Source organism: Malurus melanocephalus, unplaced genomic scaffold (genome assembly GCF_030028575.1).
Source record: "Malurus melanocephalus ecotype Western Australia unplaced genomic scaffold, MMel_1.1 scaffold_2, whole genome shotgun sequence".
Classification (NCBI taxonomy): Eukaryota; Metazoa; Chordata; class Aves; order Passeriformes; family Maluridae; genus Malurus; species Malurus melanocephalus.
Genome location: NW_026623234.1, coordinates 4,720,827 through 4,742,509, shown reverse-complemented (window position 1 = coordinate 4,742,509; position 21,683 = coordinate 4,720,827). Strand labels below are relative to the sequence as shown.

At 41.0% G+C, this 21,683-nt stretch overlaps 1 protein-coding gene across 3 annotated transcripts in view; it reads left to right on the top strand.

Moving 5' to 3' along the window:
* Window positions 1-20,833, top strand: part of RPAP1 (RNA polymerase II associated protein 1) — a 46,844-nt gene extending 26,011 nt beyond the window's left edge. For all 3 annotated transcript variants that reach the window (XM_057365683.1, XM_057365690.1, XM_057365675.1), the window contains 14 exons: window positions 1,863-2,045; window positions 3,787-3,921; window positions 4,100-4,279; window positions 6,281-6,438; window positions 7,735-7,914; window positions 8,660-8,861; window positions 10,777-10,886; window positions 12,750-12,945; window positions 13,857-14,006; window positions 14,458-14,600; window positions 15,800-16,604; window positions 17,358-17,534; window positions 18,214-18,270; window positions 19,008-20,833. In XM_057365683.1, the coding sequence (XP_057221666.1) occupies window positions 1,863-2,045; window positions 3,787-3,921; window positions 4,100-4,279; window positions 6,281-6,438; window positions 7,735-7,914; window positions 8,660-8,861; window positions 10,777-10,886; window positions 12,750-12,945; window positions 13,857-14,006; window positions 14,458-14,600; window positions 15,800-16,604; window positions 17,358-17,534; window positions 18,214-18,270; window positions 19,008-19,163 (2,832 nt within the window). In that variant the 3' untranslated portion in view covers window positions 19,164-20,833. The remainder of the gene's footprint in view (window positions 1-1,862; window positions 2,046-3,786; window positions 3,922-4,099; window positions 4,280-6,280; window positions 6,439-7,734; window positions 7,915-8,659; window positions 8,862-10,776; window positions 10,887-12,749; window positions 12,946-13,856; window positions 14,007-14,457; window positions 14,601-15,799; window positions 16,605-17,357; window positions 17,535-18,213; window positions 18,271-19,007) is intronic.
* Window positions 20,834-21,683: the final 850 nt, after the last annotated feature.

The window sequence follows — 21,683 nt, the reverse complement described above, 5'->3', positions numbered from 1 at the left end:
TTTTTTTTTTTTTCTCTCACTGTCCTTTTTCTGCTGTTCCCATGTGTTTTCGTAACACTGATACATACCTAATTTTGGCTTTTCATGTGTTTATTTTCTCACTGATAYTTTTTCACCCGTTAGAAGGTTGAAACTTTCAGATGTTTAGGGCTACTAGACAACCTGGAGTGGCAAGATTATGATGTACTCCTGGTTGGACAGAAGCAGTCTGTTGTAGGCCAAGCTTGCTGTGGGCTGTGTTACAAGTTCCTTCTTTGAGAGCTGCTTTTGTGGCTGACTGCAAAGGCGCTGGTGGTAGAGGAGAAGGGGTAGAAGCCTGCTGCAGCTTCTACCAGGCCTGTAGAGCAATCCCTGGTGGGAGGCAAGAGAAATGAAGGAGCAGGTAGCTTTGTCTGTATTTTGCAACTTTTCTATCTATGAACCTAATGGAGTTCTGCTAGATGAGTTCTGCCCACTCATGGTAGGTAATTAGTACTATGAATCAGCTTCTTAATGTACTTTTCTTTCTTGTGGTGTTACTCTGGTTTTTAAGTGTCTGCAGTGCTCTGATTTTTCAGATCAAAGCTTATAGTGTGATGTGTTGTGCAAGCAGGGATTGCTGACTGTTGCTGCCAGAATCAGCTCTGTGAATGCTGTGTCAGTAGATTTTCTAGCTCAGACAGTCCTTCCTAGAGTCTTGTGTTGCTGAATTTCAAAAGGTCTTTGAGAAAGGCAAAGGGTTCGAAGCCTGGCCTTTTGCTCCGGAATTTGTAAGACTATAAACACTGTAAACACAGAAGATCAACACACATAAACATTATGCTCTTTGAAGGTTTTGTTCATCCATCGATGGCTGTGGGAAGGAAGCAAGTTTCCTTTGGTTTTCTTTGAAAACCCAGCTACTTTGTATGATGCTTTTCCTTCTCTTGGTGGAAGGAAGACTGTCGTTCCAAGCTCTATTCCAGATGGACTCATGGCTTCATCCCCTCCAGTCAGGCCTTTTCTGACCATGCCATTCACTCACCATCTTTAGTTAATATTGTGTTGTTTTTAGGTTTTTTGAATGTCTGATAATAGCTTGTGCTTCCTTGGTAGCACTTGGCAGTTGAAATCTACCACTGCTTTTCTGACTAATGTGGTACTTGTTTCTGATTGTGGGCACAGGAAATGGAAAATTATAGCAGTTATTAAGCAGGGCAAGCATTTGATTTGGCTGTCTTTCATATTCTAAAACATTTTGGGGGAAGTACATCTGTTATGGGAGCAATCTCCTCTCTGAAGAATGGAAACTAGTAGCCTAGTTGGGCTATTTCCCTAGAKCTTGAGGGTACCTAACACTGTCATAATCTGTGAACAAAAAAGAGGTTTTAAGTTTGCTTAAGCTGAGGGATGTTCAAACAAAAGTGAAGCAARCATGAACAAATAGACCAGTTTTTATTTTATCATAACAATTTTTGCATGGTCTTCCTGTGTTATTTGTGACCTAAGTTTCACACAGGTCCAGAAATGGGAATATAGCCAATAAACACCAAATTGCAGTTTAATGCTTTGAGCCTTGGTGATTGTTTTATTTATTTATATATTTACTTTTTTTTTAGTTAAACTAAATTTCTGTTAGCTGTGTAGTGAATTTATTTCACATCACAGTAATTTAATATTTTTCCGAGTGTGTATGTGTCAGGCTAAAACTATTTCCCTGAAAAAGCRTTGAATTCTGCTTGTATATGTTTAGAATACCTTTTATTGTGTTCACATTTTCTTGGGATTATATGGGAATCAATAAAGCATTCCATAATCAAAAACATCCCTGTAAAGTTTTCATCTTTGTCTTTTTGTCTTTCTTTGCGAGAATTTTATTTTATATTGTTTAACATTCCTTATAGAAATATCTTGATTGGACTTTCTCATGGTACCAAGGGATGGCTGCATTTCCCTTTGTCCCTAACAATGAGGAGGAAGAAGAGGAGGAAGAGGAAGAGTTAAATGGAACAGAAAAATCTCAAGATAAAAAATTAAAGGATGAAAACAAGCCAGACCCAGATGTGGCCCGATATGATGTTGTAAAGGTAAGCCCAGAGTTAGACACAGAATCTTTTTAGGAAAATAGGCTCAGCACTCAGTGCTGTGTGTGCTGCTGAAATATTTACCCTCCTGTGGAGGCTGGACAGGAACATTCTGAAAAAGAACTGTTACCTGGCTGTTGGTTGTTTCTGTCATATATTACCAGGARGATAATTCTATTGGTCTCTAAAAATGTTGCGACTGGACTTGTGTGATTTCAGTATCATTAATATCTCTTAACTTCCTCTGGGGAATTTGATAACAACACACTGATAACCTGGTAAGATGTGCTGAAAGACTGTGTATAGGCATGATTTTCAGGCTCTCATACTTGAGTTAAAAGTGGAAAGGTCCCAGCTGTTATTAAAATGTCTGTATKCTCTTTTTTAAAGTCAAACAAGAATATTACAGCTAGATAGTTCAGAACTAGTAGATTTTTACAGTGATATTCTTTTTTTATTTGACATAAATGGGCTACTTACCATTTCCCCAAATGTCATATTTGCATTTCTCAGATTAGGAGTTTTATAGCATTTGGAAGGAATTCCTGCCACATTTTAAGCCTAATCCCGTATTTTTCTTATGAGATCTAAAAATAGCAAACTTTGTTATCTCTAACTCAGCCTTGGTGGAGCTGATGCACCCCTCTTGCCTGCTGCAGTCATTAAAACCTGTTATCACTTTACTTCATCCTTGTCCTTGAGCTTGTGTACAAATGACACTTGGTCTATAAGCATCACTGGGTGAATGAATTACTGTACTTRGGCATTTGGTTAGAGGCCTCATTATTTCAGTTGTGTTCTGCTAGGTGTGTGTCACTTAAAAAAAGTTATCAAAAGAGTTGTAGATAGACAGGAGATCAGTTTGTGCTTCTGTAAACACAGAATTGTGCATGGTTCAGCTTAATTCAGGTTGTTCTGAGTGGCCTGAACTCAGAAAGTATTTGGGATAAAATTCCCCTCTGTTCCCACTGCTGTGCCATTTCACACCTGCTGCTATGACTCAATTTTTCACACAGTTGGAAAAAGAGTATTTAAACTAGCTGCTGAACTTGGTCAGGCCTAGACTTGCTTGGCTGCAGATTTTTAAAGCTATCAGTCATTCTAACTCAGGTGTTATGGATGTTCCTTTTCCCAGAGCCAGGAATGCATCACAGTGTTACATAAACTGATGATTTGTTTCCTGGCACCACCACTGATCATAAAAAAAAAAAAAAAAATCACATAATCCCTATGCACCTCTTTTCTTACTGCAAAATGTCTGTTCTTTGTTTCTGTCAACTTTCTCTGACATGACAGGTACTATCAGACAGAGTGCTGCATTAGCTGGAGGTGGTGTCTAGCCAAAATTATTCCAGGAACATGAGAACCTTCTTCACTGGCAGTAGATTTTAATAGACTTTTATAGAGAAGCTTATTTCCCTAATAGTCTTTTATAGAGAAGGTTATTTCCCGATTCTCTTTCACTTAAGTTTTATAGCCTGCAAAACCCGAATATCCAAACCCCTCCAGCTGGTGGATTGATTCAGAAGTTCAGTTGTTCCTGCTTTCTTCAGATAACTCTTGCTCATTTGCCAGCATTCTTGCAAATCCAAAGAGACTTATTTGTTTCATAACTGCTAATTTTAAAACAGTCTCTGCAGAAGATGTAATTGAATCTGCTTTTGACTTCCCACAACTGAAGTGCAGAGAGCACTTGTTTAGAGCATAACAGATTTTTGAATTTTTTTTTTTTAACACCTTTCAGGGACTTTTGAAGACACGGATCCAGCACCGGCTGAGGTACATCCTGGAGGTGGTGCGACCTGTTCCAACAGTAGTCCTGGATATACTGCACATCCTCACCCACATAGCAAGGCACTCCWCTGAAGCATGCAGCCAGGTAAATCTCCCATTTTATAGGAGCTTAAGAACGATGGAGTAGGGTTTGGAAACGGGAAGAAAGATCAGGTGAAGTTATGGCAAGGAGACCAGACAAATTGGTCTGTTTTACATGTCTTCTGCATGCCTGCATAACTGCATACCTTTAAGTTTTTGTGCTCCCTGCTGTTTTTCTGCAGCTGCTTGACTGTCCTCGATTGATTGAGACCATTGTCAGGGAGTTTCTCCCTACTCGGTGGGATCCCAAAGTGGCTGAACCAGGGATTTTACTTACCAGTCTCCACGGAGTTGCTTGCTCCAGTGCTATGAAGTTCATCAGGGTGTTGGCATCTGGAGGCCGAAATGCAACAGCCAGGCTGGTGAGTGGTTCTTGGAAGATCTTTTATGATTGCAAAGGCCTTTGTTTTCCATGCCTGACTTTCTAAGTGAAGGAGAAGACTAACTGATGGTGACTCTGAGCTGAAGCTGAAGAAATCCTTGTGAGGAAGGTGCTTCAGTGTGTCTTGAAGGAATTGTTGACAGTGTCGTTAAAATGATGCTTCTCCTCCATAATGATAGAAGAGCTGTCTCAAGCTTTTCTCTGTTTTTTTTTATTATTTACATTGTGCACTCCTGCAAAAGTCACAGAACCCAGCACAGTGATACTGACCAGAAGCAGATGTTTAGAGCATACACTGATGTGTGATGCTCTGCACTCTCCCAAGTTTCAGTGACTGGCAACATAAGACTGTGTAAACCAGAGATTTAATCATTATCCTTGTGTTTTATAACCCTGCTTGAACTTTTCTGCCATTAATTTGTCTTAATACCTCTGAGACAATTCATCATTGTTTTCAGCTCCTCTTTACTTCTGGACAGCTTTTCCACTTCAGAGATAAATGCATTCCCTCATATATGTTGTAATGCTGGTGTTATAAATGCCTGAAATCTACCAAGAGCAGCACCCATTGTGGTGCAAAGAGCACTACTTTGGGTTTTTCATTCAGTATTGTTGACAGCACCTAACAAATTGCCATCCAGGAAATTGCTAGAATCAACAGAATGCCAGACTATGTTATAAAATATAGACAATAATGTGCTGGTCATGGACAGTGGGATATTTAAAGACTGTAAGTGGCACTAGGAACATAACAGTAAAATTCAGATATTTTTCTACTTCAGGCTTTGTGTACTGCAGGTWTTTCAAGGCATGCAAAAATTGCTTGGATGGTTTCTGACACTCAGGCTTTGCTACTGTTACACTCTCATATGTTTTGTTACATATGCCCTTAAATGTGGGAGTGGAGGTAATAAAAAACTAAATCAAAACCATCAATGTACAAGTTTATTTTAGCTAACAACAAAGTTCATCCATCTTCCTCCTGGAAGTAAATTTAACTTTGTCCTCTGTTCTGTAGGAGAGGTGTCAGAATTTATAGTTTTGACTCATCAGCTCCTTTGCTTTCTTGCTGGTGTGCATTGATTTCCCTACAAGATGTCTCTAAAGCATTTGAAATTTAAATTACGTATAATATGTCCTTGTGCTGTGAAAAAGACATTGTTACCTCATTTGTTTAGACAGAACACATAGAAGCTTTTGTATGTGTGGGAGAAGGAAAGAGAAGCTCTTTTTTATGGTAAGTAAAAATACCCAGATGTAGGGGAGGATAAAAATTATTTCTAGAGAACTGCAAATGAATCATGTCATGCTTAATTCAATACCAAAATACCTCAGAACATTTCCGAGGCATCAAAATTCTATAACCTTATGAAAGTAATAGGCGGGAGGTACCCTTTCCATAAAACAAACACAGAATCATAGAAAGACTTAGGTTGTAGAACCTTTGAAACCCATTTAGTATGACCTTCCCAAAGGAATGTCAGCATCAGTTCAGTACTTTTGTACACATTGTTTTTCACAGAGTATATCTTTACATGTAATCTTGACTAAGAGAGTTCTATTTAAGAGACTATTTAAAGAGGAAAAATTATTTATTTTTTTTAAAAATCAGTTAAACGCTGCAGAGAACATCCAAAACAGGATTGTGCGTGGGGTTAGACAAACCTCCATCAGAAGTTAATTAGGTGTAGTTGATTTGTGTTAGGAATGGAGTAGGTACTCCTAGGCATCCATTCCAGGAATATTTCTGTCTTAATAGCCATTGACCATTTAGTGATCTTTTATAGTCTACTCCTTAAGATTGCACAAAATAAAAGCAGATTTGAGCAGTGCAAGAAGGGTTTASAATGAGCTGAATTGAAATCTACAGCTCTTTGTGCGTGTCAAAGCAATGAGATAATGATGCATGCAACTGATTTCCCTTATCCCTTTGTCTTTTTTTTTTCTTCATCCTTTTCTTTTTCCTGTGTTTTATTTTCAGCTGAACAAGTTTGAAATGAAGAGTCGGTTAAGTCGCTTTATTGCTGAAGACCCACTGGATCTGCTTCTGCCAAGAGAAGAATCGGTCAGGCTGAGCACYGAAGCCTTCCGGCTGTGGGCTGTGGCTGCTGGCTACGGGCAGGCCTGTGACCTCTACAGGTACAGCTCAGAGCTGGAATGGGGGTGGAGGGCACACCAGAGGCATCCTGTTCCAAAGGGGCAAAGAAAGGCATCTCCAKGCTCAGTCTATTCCCTTCAGGGTGTCTTACCTCACTTTCTTTGGCTCCCTGAAGTAATTTATGCTGAATATTGTCATTTTCTGGTTGTTCACTGTCTCCTCACAGTGTTTAAGCACTGCTATTTTGTTGGTTTTCCTTTATGCTATGGGAGACCACTGTAGCTTTTTAGAGCTGCATTTTTTTCCCCTTGAAGGGATGAATAAGCTGTGCTTGTATGACATCAAAACACGTGGTTTGCAGCACACCCAGGATTGAATCTGCTTGACCTAGGGGTCTGTGGGCAGCAGCCACCATGCTAAGTTGGGCAGACTAGTGCAGAGAAACTGTACCTTGCATCGACTTCCAGTTCAGTAGAAGTTCTTGTACTGTACTACCAAGGTTTGCACTGGTGTTAAGTCTGACCTAGCTCAACCATTAAATCTTCTCCCTGTAATTGCAGTGAATTAAAAGAACAGAGATGGTTATGGAGTTGCTCTGAAGTGGAGTCAGAGGGAGGCCAGTATTGAGTTTCAGAAAGGAGATTCTCAYCCACAAAGTATTTTGTGTTCTTTGGCACAATCTGGTGTATGACTTAAAAAGAGTAAAAATTGTATATACTATTTTGGCACTGTAAATAATATGGAGAAAAGAAACAGCAGAAGATTCCTTAAAGTTGTAAGACTATAAGTGTGGCTGAGAATCTGAGAACTATTCCCCACAAGAATAAAATCAAAGTAGTTTTTTCAAAAGATAATCAGTGTATTTGGAGGCAGAGTATGAGGTAGGTCCCRTTCAGATGGAATTGGAATAGCTGTAGTCTTCCTTTGTCATTGTTTTTCCATATCTGTTTATTTTTGTTACTGTGGTGGTGGTGGTGGTGATTCTCATAATCATATTTTTACAAACTTTATAAATAAATGATGTGAGAATGTGAAGAAGGTAGAGCCAAGTTCTTCCAGTGGAAAGTGAAGAAGCAATAAGCACAAATGGAAGTACTGGAAATTCTACTGAAGTGTTTTTACAGTAATCTTTACTAACTTTGCTGTAAAGGTGATCAGACACTGGAGCATGTTGCACAGCAAGATAGTGAACTCTGTCCCTGAAGATATTCAAAATCCAGCTGTACATGTCCCTTGGCAATCTTGATCTTGCTGACCTGGCTTGAGCAGGGAATTGAAGTACAGATGATCTCCAGAGACCCTTTCCAACCTCATCTATTCTGTGATTCATACTACAGTGATCTCTACCCTGTGCTGGTGAGGATTTTGCAGTCCCTGCCCGAGTTGCTGAGCGCTTGCACTGGAAAGAGCCCTGTGGTTGAGTTGTCTGTGCAGCGAGCTGCAGCAGTGGTTACTCTGTTGACACATGTGACACAAACAGCAGGCTACACGGCAGAGCTGCAGGCCAAGTTGAGCAGGTAGGCTGTCTCTGTCACCATTCTGTGCAGCTGAGTAGTTGGCATCCTGACTTCCTTTTCTTTGCTTTGGAGACCTGGCTATCACCTGTTTTTTCCCCCCTCATTTTCAATGGTTTACTGTCCCACATGTGAACCCCTGCACAAAACCAGAAGTAGTGTCTCATCTGACAGCTGTKTGCCTGCTATCCTGGCCAGAGGCAGGAGTCAGAATCTGTGTTATACTATGGGGCAGAAAGAGCACTGTTAACCAAATGCCCTACTGTAAGGAGCTGGGAAGCTCCTTTGACCTTTCCTTGGGGGTAAACAAAATAAATGCCCTGAGGTTTGGATGAAAGAACCTCTCTGCAGAGAGCAAGATGTTTCAGGATTGAGAGGTGGTTGGTTTTGATAGACATCAAAGCAGTTGGATTTGCTGCAGTCACAGGAACATTTTCTGGTGGGAAGGTAAAAAAAGCTCTTTAACTAAAGCTGAGTACTGAGATGCATTTCTGGTAAAGCTACAGCATTGCTCAGGGGCAGAGTAGTGCAGGAGAAGAAACTTCAGCTTTAAGAGTACATTCTACATTTATGCTTTCTGCCTTAATTATTTATTCTGGGTTGTGGGAATATGCAAATATTTTTTCCCCTGGTTGCTGCTGTTGGATATCATTTTCCAGACTACATCTTCCTGTTAAAAAAATGATTTAGAGTGACCGATGCTTGACATTTATTTGCTATCCTCTGTCATTCTTCCATTGTGTTTCAGCAATAGCTCAGAAGATAGTGAACAGATTCCACCTCCTCCAGTAGCATGGAATCAAGTGTCAGGCTTACAGCCCTTCCTTGAGACAAGTCTGAAAAAAATCCTTCAGGAGATATCCCAGGCAGAAACTTGGCAAACTCTGCAGCCTCTGACCACAACTTGTCTGATCTTCCTGGGAGTTTATTATAGTGCTTACAGCCAACAGGTAAGGGCTGAAAATACAGGTTGTGTTCTCATCTCACCAGCATCAATTTGTGTATTATGTCTGAAAACTTGAACTTAGAGGCAGTGCTTAAAAACATATGGAGGCATCTAGCTGAACACTGATTATGTTTACCACAGCTCATATCTAGGCTGTATGACATTCAGGGTCACMTAAGTCTGCTGACTCTATGTGTTAGCAGTGCCAAATATCTCTCTTCCTTTTTTGTCCTTTCATCCTTTGGGATCAAAGAGTCTTAAACAAGGTGTGTGGTARTACTGTGATTGTTCTGATTTACTACTGAGATCCAAAGCATGAAGCAAATACAACCCAATTTAATTTGGCAGTCATTTTTCCTAGTGGGATAAATCAAGTCATGCATTTTTCCATTTGCTTTGGTCTGAGGGCTTACATGTGGACACCTACATTGCAATCATGTGGGTGGAAGACTGAGCATTGAGGGTCATGCCGTATGAACTTTGGATAGGAAATAATAAAGATAAATTTATTTGTTGCCCCACTGATATTCAAGGTCAAGTTGTAACACACAGTTGTAGTATGTGATCATCTTTTCAAGTGAGTTTTCTGAAGGTGACATGAGTGTGATGCTGTTGAARAATAATGTCTTATGCTTTAGCTACCTTAAAGATTCATGTTCTAAAGATAAATGCAATTTTCCTCTTAACTGCCCAGCTGACGTGTCTGAGTTCTARCTTGGGAGAGCTCTGTTGAAGGTATGGGGGTAATTTAATGGCTGTAGTTATTCACACTTGTGCAACTTCTGTGAAACTTACCAAAAGCAACTGAGTTTGTTAGTTATGGCTGGTGTGGCAACTGCCAGTATCTCTCAAAGATGTGTTCAGTGCCCCAAAAGCTGATACACCCTTCATGTGCTGTGATTATGTCCTGGGCATTAGAGAACCAGGACAGCTAAGAGGTTGGTGCTCCTTTTTAACCTTTACAGATATCCCAGAGGAGTGGCTGAGGAAACAATTTCTCAAGTCTTTGAATTGTGTTAATGTTTGAATTTCCACTTAGAAAGAAGTTCAGTCATCTACCTGTGGTTAGCTGATTTAAAAAAAAATTGTATGTCACATAATTGAATAGATTAGTGCAAAAAAATCAACTTGTATAGTATAGTAATTAGATTAGTCTATACTGGGACCTAGTTGGAATATTTTTGTTAGACTATTAAAAACTAAGGTTAACATCTTCAGAAAGGTTTTACTGATTTCTGGAGGTGGATTTCTCCTGGGGGAAAAATCAGATTTTATGTAATGGAATTGAGTATTTCTGTGTCCCAAAGCAGCATTCTAATGAAGATTAAAAGTTAAAATTTGCCAGCATGTTCCTTCAACCTGGAATATTGCTTRCTAAGGTCAGAAGAATTTGGATGATTCTCTAAAAGCCCCAGTTCCTCCTCTGTGCAGTGTTCATCTGCAGTCATGCTTTGATGGGTAGGTCAATCACACTTTACGCAGCTGATTTTGTTTCAATTTTATTTTCTGGAGACCCTCATGGTGCCACTCAGATTTCTGAAGGTAGTTCTGATCACCTTTGTGTTATCTTCAATTTAAATAGGAACATGTAGATGGTATGGGGAAGGGGGCTTAGCCAAGTTTTTCATTTAGGGAATCCTAATTCCAAGGATCCCATATCTTGATTCCAGCCACTTAAGAATCTCTGGGATGCATTTTAATACTTGAGTGTGAGAACACCTTGAGGTGCCAGCTCTCAACTTCCACACTATGAGCAATGAGGCYGGCTCTAAGCTAGAGCAGTATCACTATGTAGGTGATGTGGTCTGCAAAAAGATAATAAACACAGAAGAAGCAAATACATCAGTCTGTCTTTTTGACATCACTGGATGCTGTGGTCATTCACTGTGTTTTCCTGTCATTCTCCATGTCTTCTACAGCCATCAGTCAATCCAATTGACTGCTTAGAGGAACTGGAACGTTTGACCTCTGAGGTACTGCAGCCTCTTCTCAGCCAGCCAGCCATAGACAGCATGTGGGACTTGCTCAGGTAAAACCATTCCACTGCAAATATGTTGTTGCTGTTGCCAGAAGCTAAGGGAGCTCTATTTCTGTGCTGTATTTTGTGACAGCTCTCCCCACTCCCACTTTCTTTCCCTGTGCAATGTGCCCCAGATGGGGGAATTAGAGTGCAGTAGGGCTCTGTCAACACCTTGCTTTGAACTCTCTCCCCTCACAGAAAAAGCATGATGGCTGCAGGTTTTGCAGCACCACCTTTTCTACTGGTGCTGCTGCATCTCTGCTTTACCATGTGGCTGGGGTTTTCATATCCATTTCAGATTATTTTAGTCACTTTTGGCATTAATTCTTCTTTGGTTTCACTGGTCTAAAAAAAAAAACGTGGTGCAAGTASCATTGGTTGAGTCCCTCTTACACGATGAGGTGAGTGTGTGTGTGCATGTGCTCTGTGTGGTGCTGCTTATATAAAAGAATTTAACTAGAATCACATCTTAAGCTCCTGCAGAGCTTCACTTGGGCTTTGAAAACCTCTGCAGAGAAGTAAAAGAACAAATACCAAACTGTTCTTTCAGACATATGTATAACATAAGCTCTGGCTCTAGGAGCAGTTAAATGCTGCAGATATTCTGTCTTTCTGCTCTAGAGGGAGCCTCCTTACTAGGCTGTGATTAATCTTCCAGAGTGGGGAATCTAAAAGGCCTAACTTGCAGTCAGAGTTTTTTTTTTTGAAAAATTGCCTCTGAGAACATCTGATATAAAGGACACTTGAAATTTTTGGTTTCAAGTGGTATTTGAATGGTCACCAAACAGTTAAGCCCATGTTCTTTCATGACTGAAACTGAGATGTGAAGCTTTCCGGACCAAAGCTTCTAATACAAGGGCACTCATTAGAGCCTTTTCTACTTGTCACTGACGTCTGAAAACAATGGATTTGGTCAGGCTATAAGAGCTCATCAGCAGGAATTSTCCTAGGCTATTCTTAACACTGACTGGTAAAAATCACAGTCAGCTAATCTCTGCCCTAATATTTTCACACTTTTGCCTAGACTTTTGGGGCAGTTTAGGTCCAGGAGTTCAGGGTACTCTGTGAGCCCCAGATGTGCTTGTGCATCTCCTACATGTAATACCCCAGTGGTAGAAAGAGCAATGCATTGAAGCAATTGATTTTCTGCCATAGAGTAATGATATGGGTATTTTATGGGATTTGCCCTATTACCCTATTACCGCTGAGCATCTTGCATGTGATCACTCTTCCTTATGGTGATGTTACCTGTACAGACATGGTCTATCTGCTGTGGGCTCTGCAAGCACTGCTGGTGTGAGAATTTGTAGTTTCTTCTGCAGAGAGCACACACACCGTGAGTGATTTGCATTGACATGTTCATGTATGTTAAAGCTAGGTTCTTTTTGMATACCATTTTAAAATATGATTTTTGTTAATACATAAAGGGCATCATTTTTGCAATGTCAGTTTTAGGTATAATCTGGCTTTTTGGCTTTGCCTATAAGTTTGTTATTGAAATGTCTTGAGTGGGTGGGCAGCATTATTAGCCTTGTGTGCGTATGTACGTGGGGAAAGGCGTATTTTTTTAAATCAAAGATCCAGTGCTTTCATATATTTGACATCAGACATGCCTCACTGCATCAGTATTTTTGCTCATCATGACCAATTTAGCTGAAGATGAGAGTTCCTGATAGCTCACTGGCATTAGCTTGTATGGCAGTAGTGCTTAGTGTGCCAACTGTGATGCTGGCTTTTTCCTTTCACTGTCTCCAGGGCTTCTGTTTTACTGCAATGTGTGGTACAGTTCAGATAGCAACATTCCAACAAGATAATTCCTCAGCACTGTGAATGCTTTTGACCTGAACCCTTTCTCTTTATTTGTTCACACAGGCCATGTTCTGCTTTGTGCAACCCTCTGTCCTGTTCCCCGGCACCAGAATCTGTCGTCAGCATTGCATCTCTGAGTTGCACTGGGGGCAAACCTCCTTTGAGCCTGGTTGGCTCCAAGTCACCTTTCCCCTTCCTCACTGCCCTCCTATTTCTCATCAATAACATCACTCAAATTCACAAGGGCCTGACCAGCAAGGTGAGAATAGACTTTTTCACTGTATATTGTAAGTGAATGATGATATRCTTGTGAGGGAGGTTACTATTCGTATCTTCCCAAGCCCAAAAAGAGACATTAGAAGGACTGTTAAAAGCAAATTGTTTTTTATTTAAAAAGTATCGAAGTATTATAGAGAGAAACAGCCCCACTTTCAGAACAGGTGGGATGAGGATCAGAAAAATATATTGTCTTTGAATTTCAATATTCATTTGACACCAGGCAGCTGGAATTACAGAGCAGGTGATGCTTAAAGGATAGATTTATAAAAAATGTTGAGAAGAGTTGAGTAACTTGTTTGGCTAAGCAAAATATAAAACTTGAGTGTGAGTGGAGTAAAAGTATGGTTGAAGCATATATAACAAAGAGAAATGGGATAATATTAAAAAGAGAATGAGTGCTACAGTGACTGAAGAGGTTTCTTCCTGTTTTGGTTTGTTCTGAATTTTTAGAATGAGTGAGTCATGCTCTCTGAAGAGCAAATGGCTGAGCCCTAGAAGAATTGGATACCTAGCATAAGCTTTCTCAAACCTTCCTGTGTCACCTTATGTTGAATTAGCTGACTGGTTACTAATGGAAATATCGGGCTACATGAGAGAAAAACATTTTGAGCCACGCCACTGGCCAGTTTTCTGCCTTACAAAACACTGTGGGAAATGTAGGCGGTGACTATTAGTTACCTGTGATAGGGATGGTCATGATGGATGCAGGTGAGCCCTGAGGCAGAAAAAGCAGATATTTATCAGGCTGYTTTTAAAGATGTCTTTTGGAGTGGCCAACAGGAATTCTCATGTGAGAAGTAGGAGGTGGGCCTTGGAGAGGGCTGTGTTTTGCTTTCCTCCAAACACAGACTGTCTTAATATCATTTGTCTTCACTTGTGATTCCATTATAGTACAGCTCTGTGCTGGGCTTCAGAGGCTTGAAGGATTATCTGCATCAAAGCTGGCAGACTGGACCTCCCTCTGTAACTCCCTCATCTGCGTGGATCCTACGCCATGAATATCACCTGCAGTAYTTTGTGTTAGCGTTGGCTCAGAGAATGGTATTGTTATTACTCCTTTCATTTCATTCACCAGGGGAACTGACTTCACTGGCAGCTGCTCTTCACATCTCTGTTCCTTCTTGTATCTCACTTACCTCTGGCACCTCTTCTGCTGACTTTTATGCCCCATTAGCAAGGAACATCTTTCCAGTTACTGATATGGGGATTTACTTCCCAAATACTTTGGATGGAAAAATTATATTTTTGCCTGTCTTTATGGTAGAGTAAGGGCAAAGTTTTCAGCTGTGGTGCTAAAAAAGATGTCTGACTATCTAAGGCAGCCAGGGGAAGCAGCTAGATCTCTTGGTATGAATGCTGACAGCTCTTGTAGTCTGCCTCAGTGTTTCAGTTTCCAGCGAGGTCTGTGTCTTGTTTGACCCTTGTGTCTTTGTTGATTGTCTTAGTGACAAATGATACAGTGCTTTTATCTGTCGTTTTGTTTCCTGTACAGGCAGGCACTTGTYCAGATTACACCCAGCATGCCTCACTCCATCACTGTGTTGCCATGGCATTGCTAAGCCGTCTGTTGCCAGGGAGTGAGCATCTGGCTCACGAGGTCCTGCTGGATCTTGCCTTTAATCCAGAGTTTCTTCCGTAAGCTTTGCATTTTTTCCTTTCTCTAGTCTGGTACGTGGGAAAACATGGGGAAAATGGAAAAAAACACATTGGCACTGCAATTTTGTCACAATTTTTGGCCTTTAACAGGGCCTGGAGTTGAATTTTACWTACTCATTGATGTATTTTCCAGACACAGAGCCTTCTAATCAGACAAGCATTGTAGTTGCATATTTTTCTCTGATATAGCAGTGTTGARGAATCTGACCAGTTTCTTTTGATTTCTTCTGTGACAGACAAGGCTCATGTGATTCCTGATTTAACTGATTCTCACTAAGGCCTAGCAGAGAGTAGTGAATCTAGAAAATAAATGAGAATTTATATAGCCTGAGAAGCTTAGTGAATCTTCCTCAAATCCTTATTATTCACATTCTTACACAAATTTTTGCTGATTTGACAAATGCCATGTCTTCCACCTTACACTGAAAGAAATCACAAGCATCTCAAATATGAATACTCTCAAATATGAATACTCTCATACCTGGACAAGAAGAATTGAATTCATCTTAATCTGTTTGAAATTAGCCACGGTGCATCCCTGTAGGAGGTTGAACCAATGTGCTATAACAAGATACTAGGTTTTTTCAGAAAGAGGGAAAATTTCCCAGTGGATTTGTTTGTTTATGCAGTGGTGTTTTGGTTTTTTTTTTGGTTGGGTCAACAAAATGTTGAGTCTTTGGTCTGAGATTGTGCAATAGGGATTTGACAAACCTTTCACATGCTCAGTCTCTATCAGTCTGTGTGGTTCCCCTGACCTTGCCTCTGCCAGCTGCAAAGCTGTTTTGGGAATTGTCTTACTGGTTTGTGTAGGCCTTATCTGATATGAAGTATTTCATCTCAGCACCCTCATGTTGGTGTTGGTAACTAGGCTGCCTCTCTGGACAAGGGATTTCAGCCTCCACGCTACACTGGCATTCTGTGGAGGGTTTTCATGGCACAGCCTCATTGTTGCTAACTGCAAATGTGGTTCTGYGAAATCCCTGTAAATTCCAAGATAGCTGATGCTTTACAAGCCCTCCATATTAGAACAGTTGAATGATGTAGGAAGTGTTGAGTGCTATGCATGTACCACTCTAACTGTTCCAGAAAGAATGTAGAGATGAATTTATGTGATGTCTTGTTTGTTTGTGTTTCAGGTGTTTGTTTGTTTCTTAAAGTTGTTTTTCTTTATCTTACAGTGAAGGGAAAGCTGGAGGGCCAGAAGCAGCTGACTTCTCTGATATCCTGCATCTGGGCACCAGTGCCAAACTGGCACAGCCTGGCTCTGCAGCAGCATCTCTTTCAAAGGTTACTCGTGGTGYCCTTCTGAAAGAATCGTACCAGAATCTTCCTTCCATTCGTTCCTGCTACCTCTCTCACTTTGCCCACTTGCAGCCCACCCTCATGCGTTCTCAGGCATCCTACCAAGGGCGGAATTACCTCATCCAGTCGATGCTGCTTCCTGAGGTCAGAGGGCCCATCCTCCCTTCAGACTGGCCATTCTTTCCACTTATCAGCCTCTACAACAAAGTGACTAATGCAGAGACACGTGGGGCTGTTCTGAACTCTCTCCCACTTGACCTCATCAACACTGTGACTTGGAACCTGCAGTGGGTCTTATTGCTGGAAACCTGGCGTTCTAAAACCCTTCAGAGCATCCCGACTGCTGCCAAACTTGCACGGCTTATGTGTGTCTTCCTCACGGGCAATGACCTCTTTCTAGAAGCACCAGTCCATCACTACACAGCTGCCCTTCTCTCTGTGTATTGCCARCCCAAGGCCCTGGACTCTCTGAACTTGGATGCTCCTCTCCCTGGTTTGGCATCCTTCCATGATCTCTATATAAATCTCCTGGAGCAATTTGAGGGTGTGTCCTTTGGAGATCCACTCTTTGGAGTCTTTGTTCTTCTACCTTTGCAGAAGCGTTTCAGTGTTCATCTGCGTCTYGCTGTTTTTGGGGAGCACACAAATATCCTGCGAGCGCTGGGAGTGCCATTACAGCAGGTAATCCTGGCTTATGGCAATTGCCTGTCACCCCTATTTCTGGGTTGATGTGCTCCGGCTTGTGATTCTCCAGCCTTGATTAGTGCGTATATATGGAGGGAAGTGGCTGTGAAATTTCCCCGTCTTCAGTGGAAATTGTCCCATACCTTGCTTGACCATTCAGAACCTTCTTCTRATTTATAGGTTGTATGTATGAACATGGGTCGCACCCCATGTTCTGCTAGCAATTACCTTTCCCTTAAGTAAGTGTTTTCACACCTTGGTGAGAACTTCATCCTTGCCCATGCATAGACAAATAGTCATTTTCCCTCTTAACTATCTTAACACATACAGTTATACTGGAGTTGTGCTCTGCTGAGTAACCCAGCAAGAAAATTTGGCCTGTCAAGTGTAAGACTTTCTTTTGAGTGAGCAGAGCCCAAGAGATAGAATTTAGTGGTGCTGTCAAAAATATTCTGCCTTCTTACTTTGTAACCGCTCATCTTGTGCCAAAAATCAGCTGCAGTGATAGGACTAGWAAAACATCTCACCATAAAGCTGAACAGCTCTTGACAACATTTTGTCAAGGCAGATGAATCAGGGTGGGCAGTAGTGGATCTGCTGCAAACAGGGGTCATGCCACTGGAGTACATTGCATTGTATAGATGGGCATGCACAAACAGCTGGGGAAGGGCACCTTAGAAGTCATGAACTTCCTATCGCTACTTAGGTTTTGACAAAAAATTGTAATGTCTCTGGCTGGGTTTGTTGCAGTTTCCTGTGCCTCTTGAGCRCTACACTTCCCCTCCTGAGGATAAYCTGAACCTCCTGCGACTCTACTTCCGCACGCTGGTCACTGGTGCACTGCGCCAYGCCTGGTGCCCTGTTCTGTACGTGGTGGCTGTGGCTCATGTGAACAGTTTTATTTTCTCCCAAGAAAGCACAACGCAGGTAAGTAATGGATAGCAGAGCTTCAGGGCTGCAGTCTTTGGGTTTTGCACCTGCTCTCCCTGTGAGGCCAGTGTGGCTTGTGATGAATCACTGACCTTTGGGGCTTGAAAACAAAGATTGTAAGAAAAMGTGTTGAGGACTCGTCAGCTGTTTGAGCATCCACATATGAGGCAGCAGCTTTTGTTCATTATACCCAAAAGCACTAGCAGTAATGGTAGCCAGTCCTACCTAAATCTTTGAGGTCAGCAATTATGTGTTATCTGGTATGGGGGGAAGAATAAAGCAGAAAGAATAAGAAATATGATCAGGCAGAGAGAGCTTGTAATAGATTTGCCCTCTGCCTTAGCAATCTTAAGGTGMTGTAATAATCTTTTCTTTGACTTTGCTTGAGTAACCAAACAGAAGCCCTCCCGTGGCCTTGGGGCCTCTAGCAATGAATAGTTTTGCTACCAGCACTTCACCTCTGATCTGCAGTTGTACCTGAAGGTTTGAAAAGTCAGCTGAGATCAGATCAGGGAAAGGAGCAGAGAGGCAGGATTTAAGTGATAGCCATCTCRGGCACTTTCTGCTGGAACAGGCTGCTCATCATTATAATGAACAAATCATTCTGGAGTGCTGTATGCCCCTGGGCAAAGGTATTATTGCACCATATTAAGGAAAGTATGTGTTTTGCTCCCAGGAGATAGATGCTGCTCGGAAAAGCATGCTSCGGAAGACGTGGCTGTTGGTGGATGAGGTAGGATTTGTAAGATTCAGTTTGTGCACTGGGAATTAARTTTTCCATACATGGTACTCTTACAGACTTACATTTGGCTTTTGAAATTTGTGTTTAAWTATCTTGATAAGTTGAGAATGAGAGGAGATTAGCAACAAGATTTTGGCCTGCAATGTGTATAAATATGCTTAACCAGTTCTTGTAGTAATGGACCTCAGAATGCTGAGGCCATTGGAACTTAGATGAATCTCCTGTACTGTATTTCCATGCCTCTTGTCCAAGCAGCATTATATCTGGATAGTTAGAGATGCTAGAGGAATGATTGTAGCATAACTATGAATAGATGGCCAGCAGTGAACGGTCTTAACTCTTAGTTCGATGCTTCCCCTGAACAGGACATGCCATGTATAAGGTTTTTCTTTTTTTTGAAGGAGCTTGCCAGAATTTGTTCTTTGTGTGACACAGCTGGGTCATTGGCCCTCTGTGATTACACCCCAGGGTAAATTATTAGATCACACTCAAAAATCCACTTGTGTTTCTGGCAAGAAGTCATTGTGGGGAGCTGTTGAGGAGACAGTGGAGTTGTTTTTAGAAGAGGAATTCTCATGCAAAAAAAAAGAATTTTATTGGAAGAAACTTGCCTTTGAAGATGATGCAATTAAATATCTTGGGCATGATGGAATTATACTATTKGTAGATCACTATGTTGTGTTGGAGATGAAGGAAAAGATTAGATACCTTTCTGTTTCTTTCTTCAGAACTTGAAAAAGCACCTGCTGTACTACAGACTGCTGAATGCAGAGAGTCCTTTGGGATTTGACATTTATGAGCAGCTCCCTCCCATGCGACTGAAGTACCTGCAGAGAGTGACACAGAACGAAATTAAGGAGAATGCACCAGCACTAGACACATAGCAAAGCACTTGTGCAAGAGGAGGGCCAAGGTGAAGAATGGAAGGGCTCTGTTTATACTTCACTGGTGAAACTACTGACAGTTCAGATAATTTTAGTGTCTTACCTGGACACTCTTGTCATCTTTTCCTAGTGAAGCACTACTAGAATGGTTCCAGCCCTGCAGAAGAACACACATGTTGTCAAAATATGATAGTATGTGTGTGGCCTCTCTGTGATGAATGTTGAAGCATTTTCCTCCATACTCTTTCAAGTTCTACTTCTTCCCAGGGAAAGTGAGAATGTGTCTGGAAGGCACTGGACTGTTGAATAAACTGAAGTGGGAAAGCTGTTTTGTTCAGTCATGCTGGAAACTGGATTCTCGAGATAATGTCTGTCTTCCCCAGATCCTTCCCTTGCTTTTTTTGTACCTTGAATTTGAATGGTCCTTTCCTCACACTGTACCCTGCAAATAGAATGACAGGGAGGAATCTGATCCTGAGAGCTTTTTCTTTAACATATATGTACAARCAGTTTCTCCAAAATAGTATTCTGTGCATACACTCAGTAACACGGATGTGCTGGGTCAGACATGTAAGAAATACGAATTCCTAGTGCAGTGGTACAAACACTGAATATCCTCCCTTGGCTGTCTTTTGGATGGTCTCTAAACTGCTTTCTTTTCTCCCTTAATTTGATTACATGTATAACAAGATCAAAAATAATTTCTTTGCAGGCCAGAATGCTTGGCAGTAACCACCCCTCATTAGAGGAAAAAAAAAGTATTTGCTAGTTTAGTTAGAATATGTACTGGTTGCCCTCTGAGGAGAATGCAATTTAAATATTGAAGTGGAGTTTCCTAGCTCAAACCTAATTTTAAAAATGTCTAATTTGATCCCATTTCTACATCCAAATTCTGTATTTCTGCCTCAGACACAAGGGCTGCAGATACAGAGCCCTGAAAGGCTCATCACAAGTGCCACATCAAGTCCAGAATTTACTCTAGATATATGATCTCACTGGTTGTTTTCTTTGTATCAAGTAAGTTTTGCATGGTCACTCTGGCAGGCTTTTGTTTGGAGAGTTTGACTTTTATGAGCAAAACTTTTAAAAGATGTTTCTGATGTTTTGTTCTTAAGAATAAATTCCTCCAGAAGGTGCAGGGTGATGCTTGGTCCAAAGACCTCAGCCCCTGTCTTTACCTATCAAACAGGCCAAGCTAACTTCCCTCTGAGGAAACCTCAATTTCATCTTTCCCCCCTTATTTTAGAGAGGATATGGGCAGAGCTGGTGTTTCCTTCCAATCTCTCTTTTTTTTTTTTTTCTTCTCTTTTGATCTGTGGTTTCTATCTGCAGCAGGTCAATGATGTGTAAAAAACCAAATGCACAGTGGTCTAACAARGATATTTTTTATTGTTTATTATTTTTAAAGTATTTGTTGTGATTAAAAGTTTAATCAAAGTCATTCAAGTTTTAATCTGTCTAGATGGTGAGAGCTTAGCAGTTACCTTTCAAGAGCAATGGATGRTAAAATTTAAGGAGTCCTATCTGTTCATTTAAGAGCAGCCTTCATCAAGGACTTTACCTTTTGCTTTTCCAACCTCCAGTTATAAAATCTCTTCCACTCCTTTGTGAGATGCAAAGTTGAGTTTTGTAATGTGTACAGGATGTAAATAAATATTTTTATAGCTCTGCAGGAGTTTTTCTGAACTATGAGAATGCTCTCCTTTGTTTGAGTCTTCATTTTGGATAGTTCTGTTTGCAGTTAATCAATATTTTGGGTCAGCTGTGGCCTTAAAGAAATCCACTAAACACTGGAGCTCTGCAAGAAAGCTCCTTGAGCCAAAAATTACATCCTGCTTGTGTGRTGGGTCACTAACACAGGGTACCAAATGCTGTGTGTTGGGGAAGGTGCAGGGTGATTGATGTGATTTGGCACATGCCCCGGTGGGAAGATAGTCCACAGATGACGTTTGAAATTATGATGCAACTACCAGCAATGGAGGGGAGGAAAAGAAAGCTTCCCAAATAGTTCTGCAGGCCACAGTCATAYGCGGAAAATTCCAAGGATGCTGCATGTGAGCTGTAAGCTTTCAAAACGTTGATTGTCACTTAAGATGGTACATGCTTTTTTTTTAAGGCTTTTGGCAGCCTTGTATGGGATTTCTCCAGAGAACACTAGGGGGCATTGCTTTGTYTGTTTTAAATGCAAGATATCTCGGCTTCAGTGCTGCTGGGACTTGAAAAAAAACCAAACAAGAACCAATCAACGGTTACACATATTTTGAATTTTCTACATTTTTTTATTTTTGCATATGCTTTCGGAGCAAGTGTGGAGAATTAAATATTTTGTGTGATGGATTGCTAAGAACTGTACAGTGCTTTGCCAGTGGGAGCATTTTTGAAAAATGGTACCTCGAATGTAAACTTAAGATAAATTCAGTCTGGGGCAGGATCAAAGCATGTTCATTCTGTTAATCCAGTTCAATCCTGGTCAGGGTAAGTGAGGAGATGAAGAAAATTAAAACTGTCTGAAAGAATGGA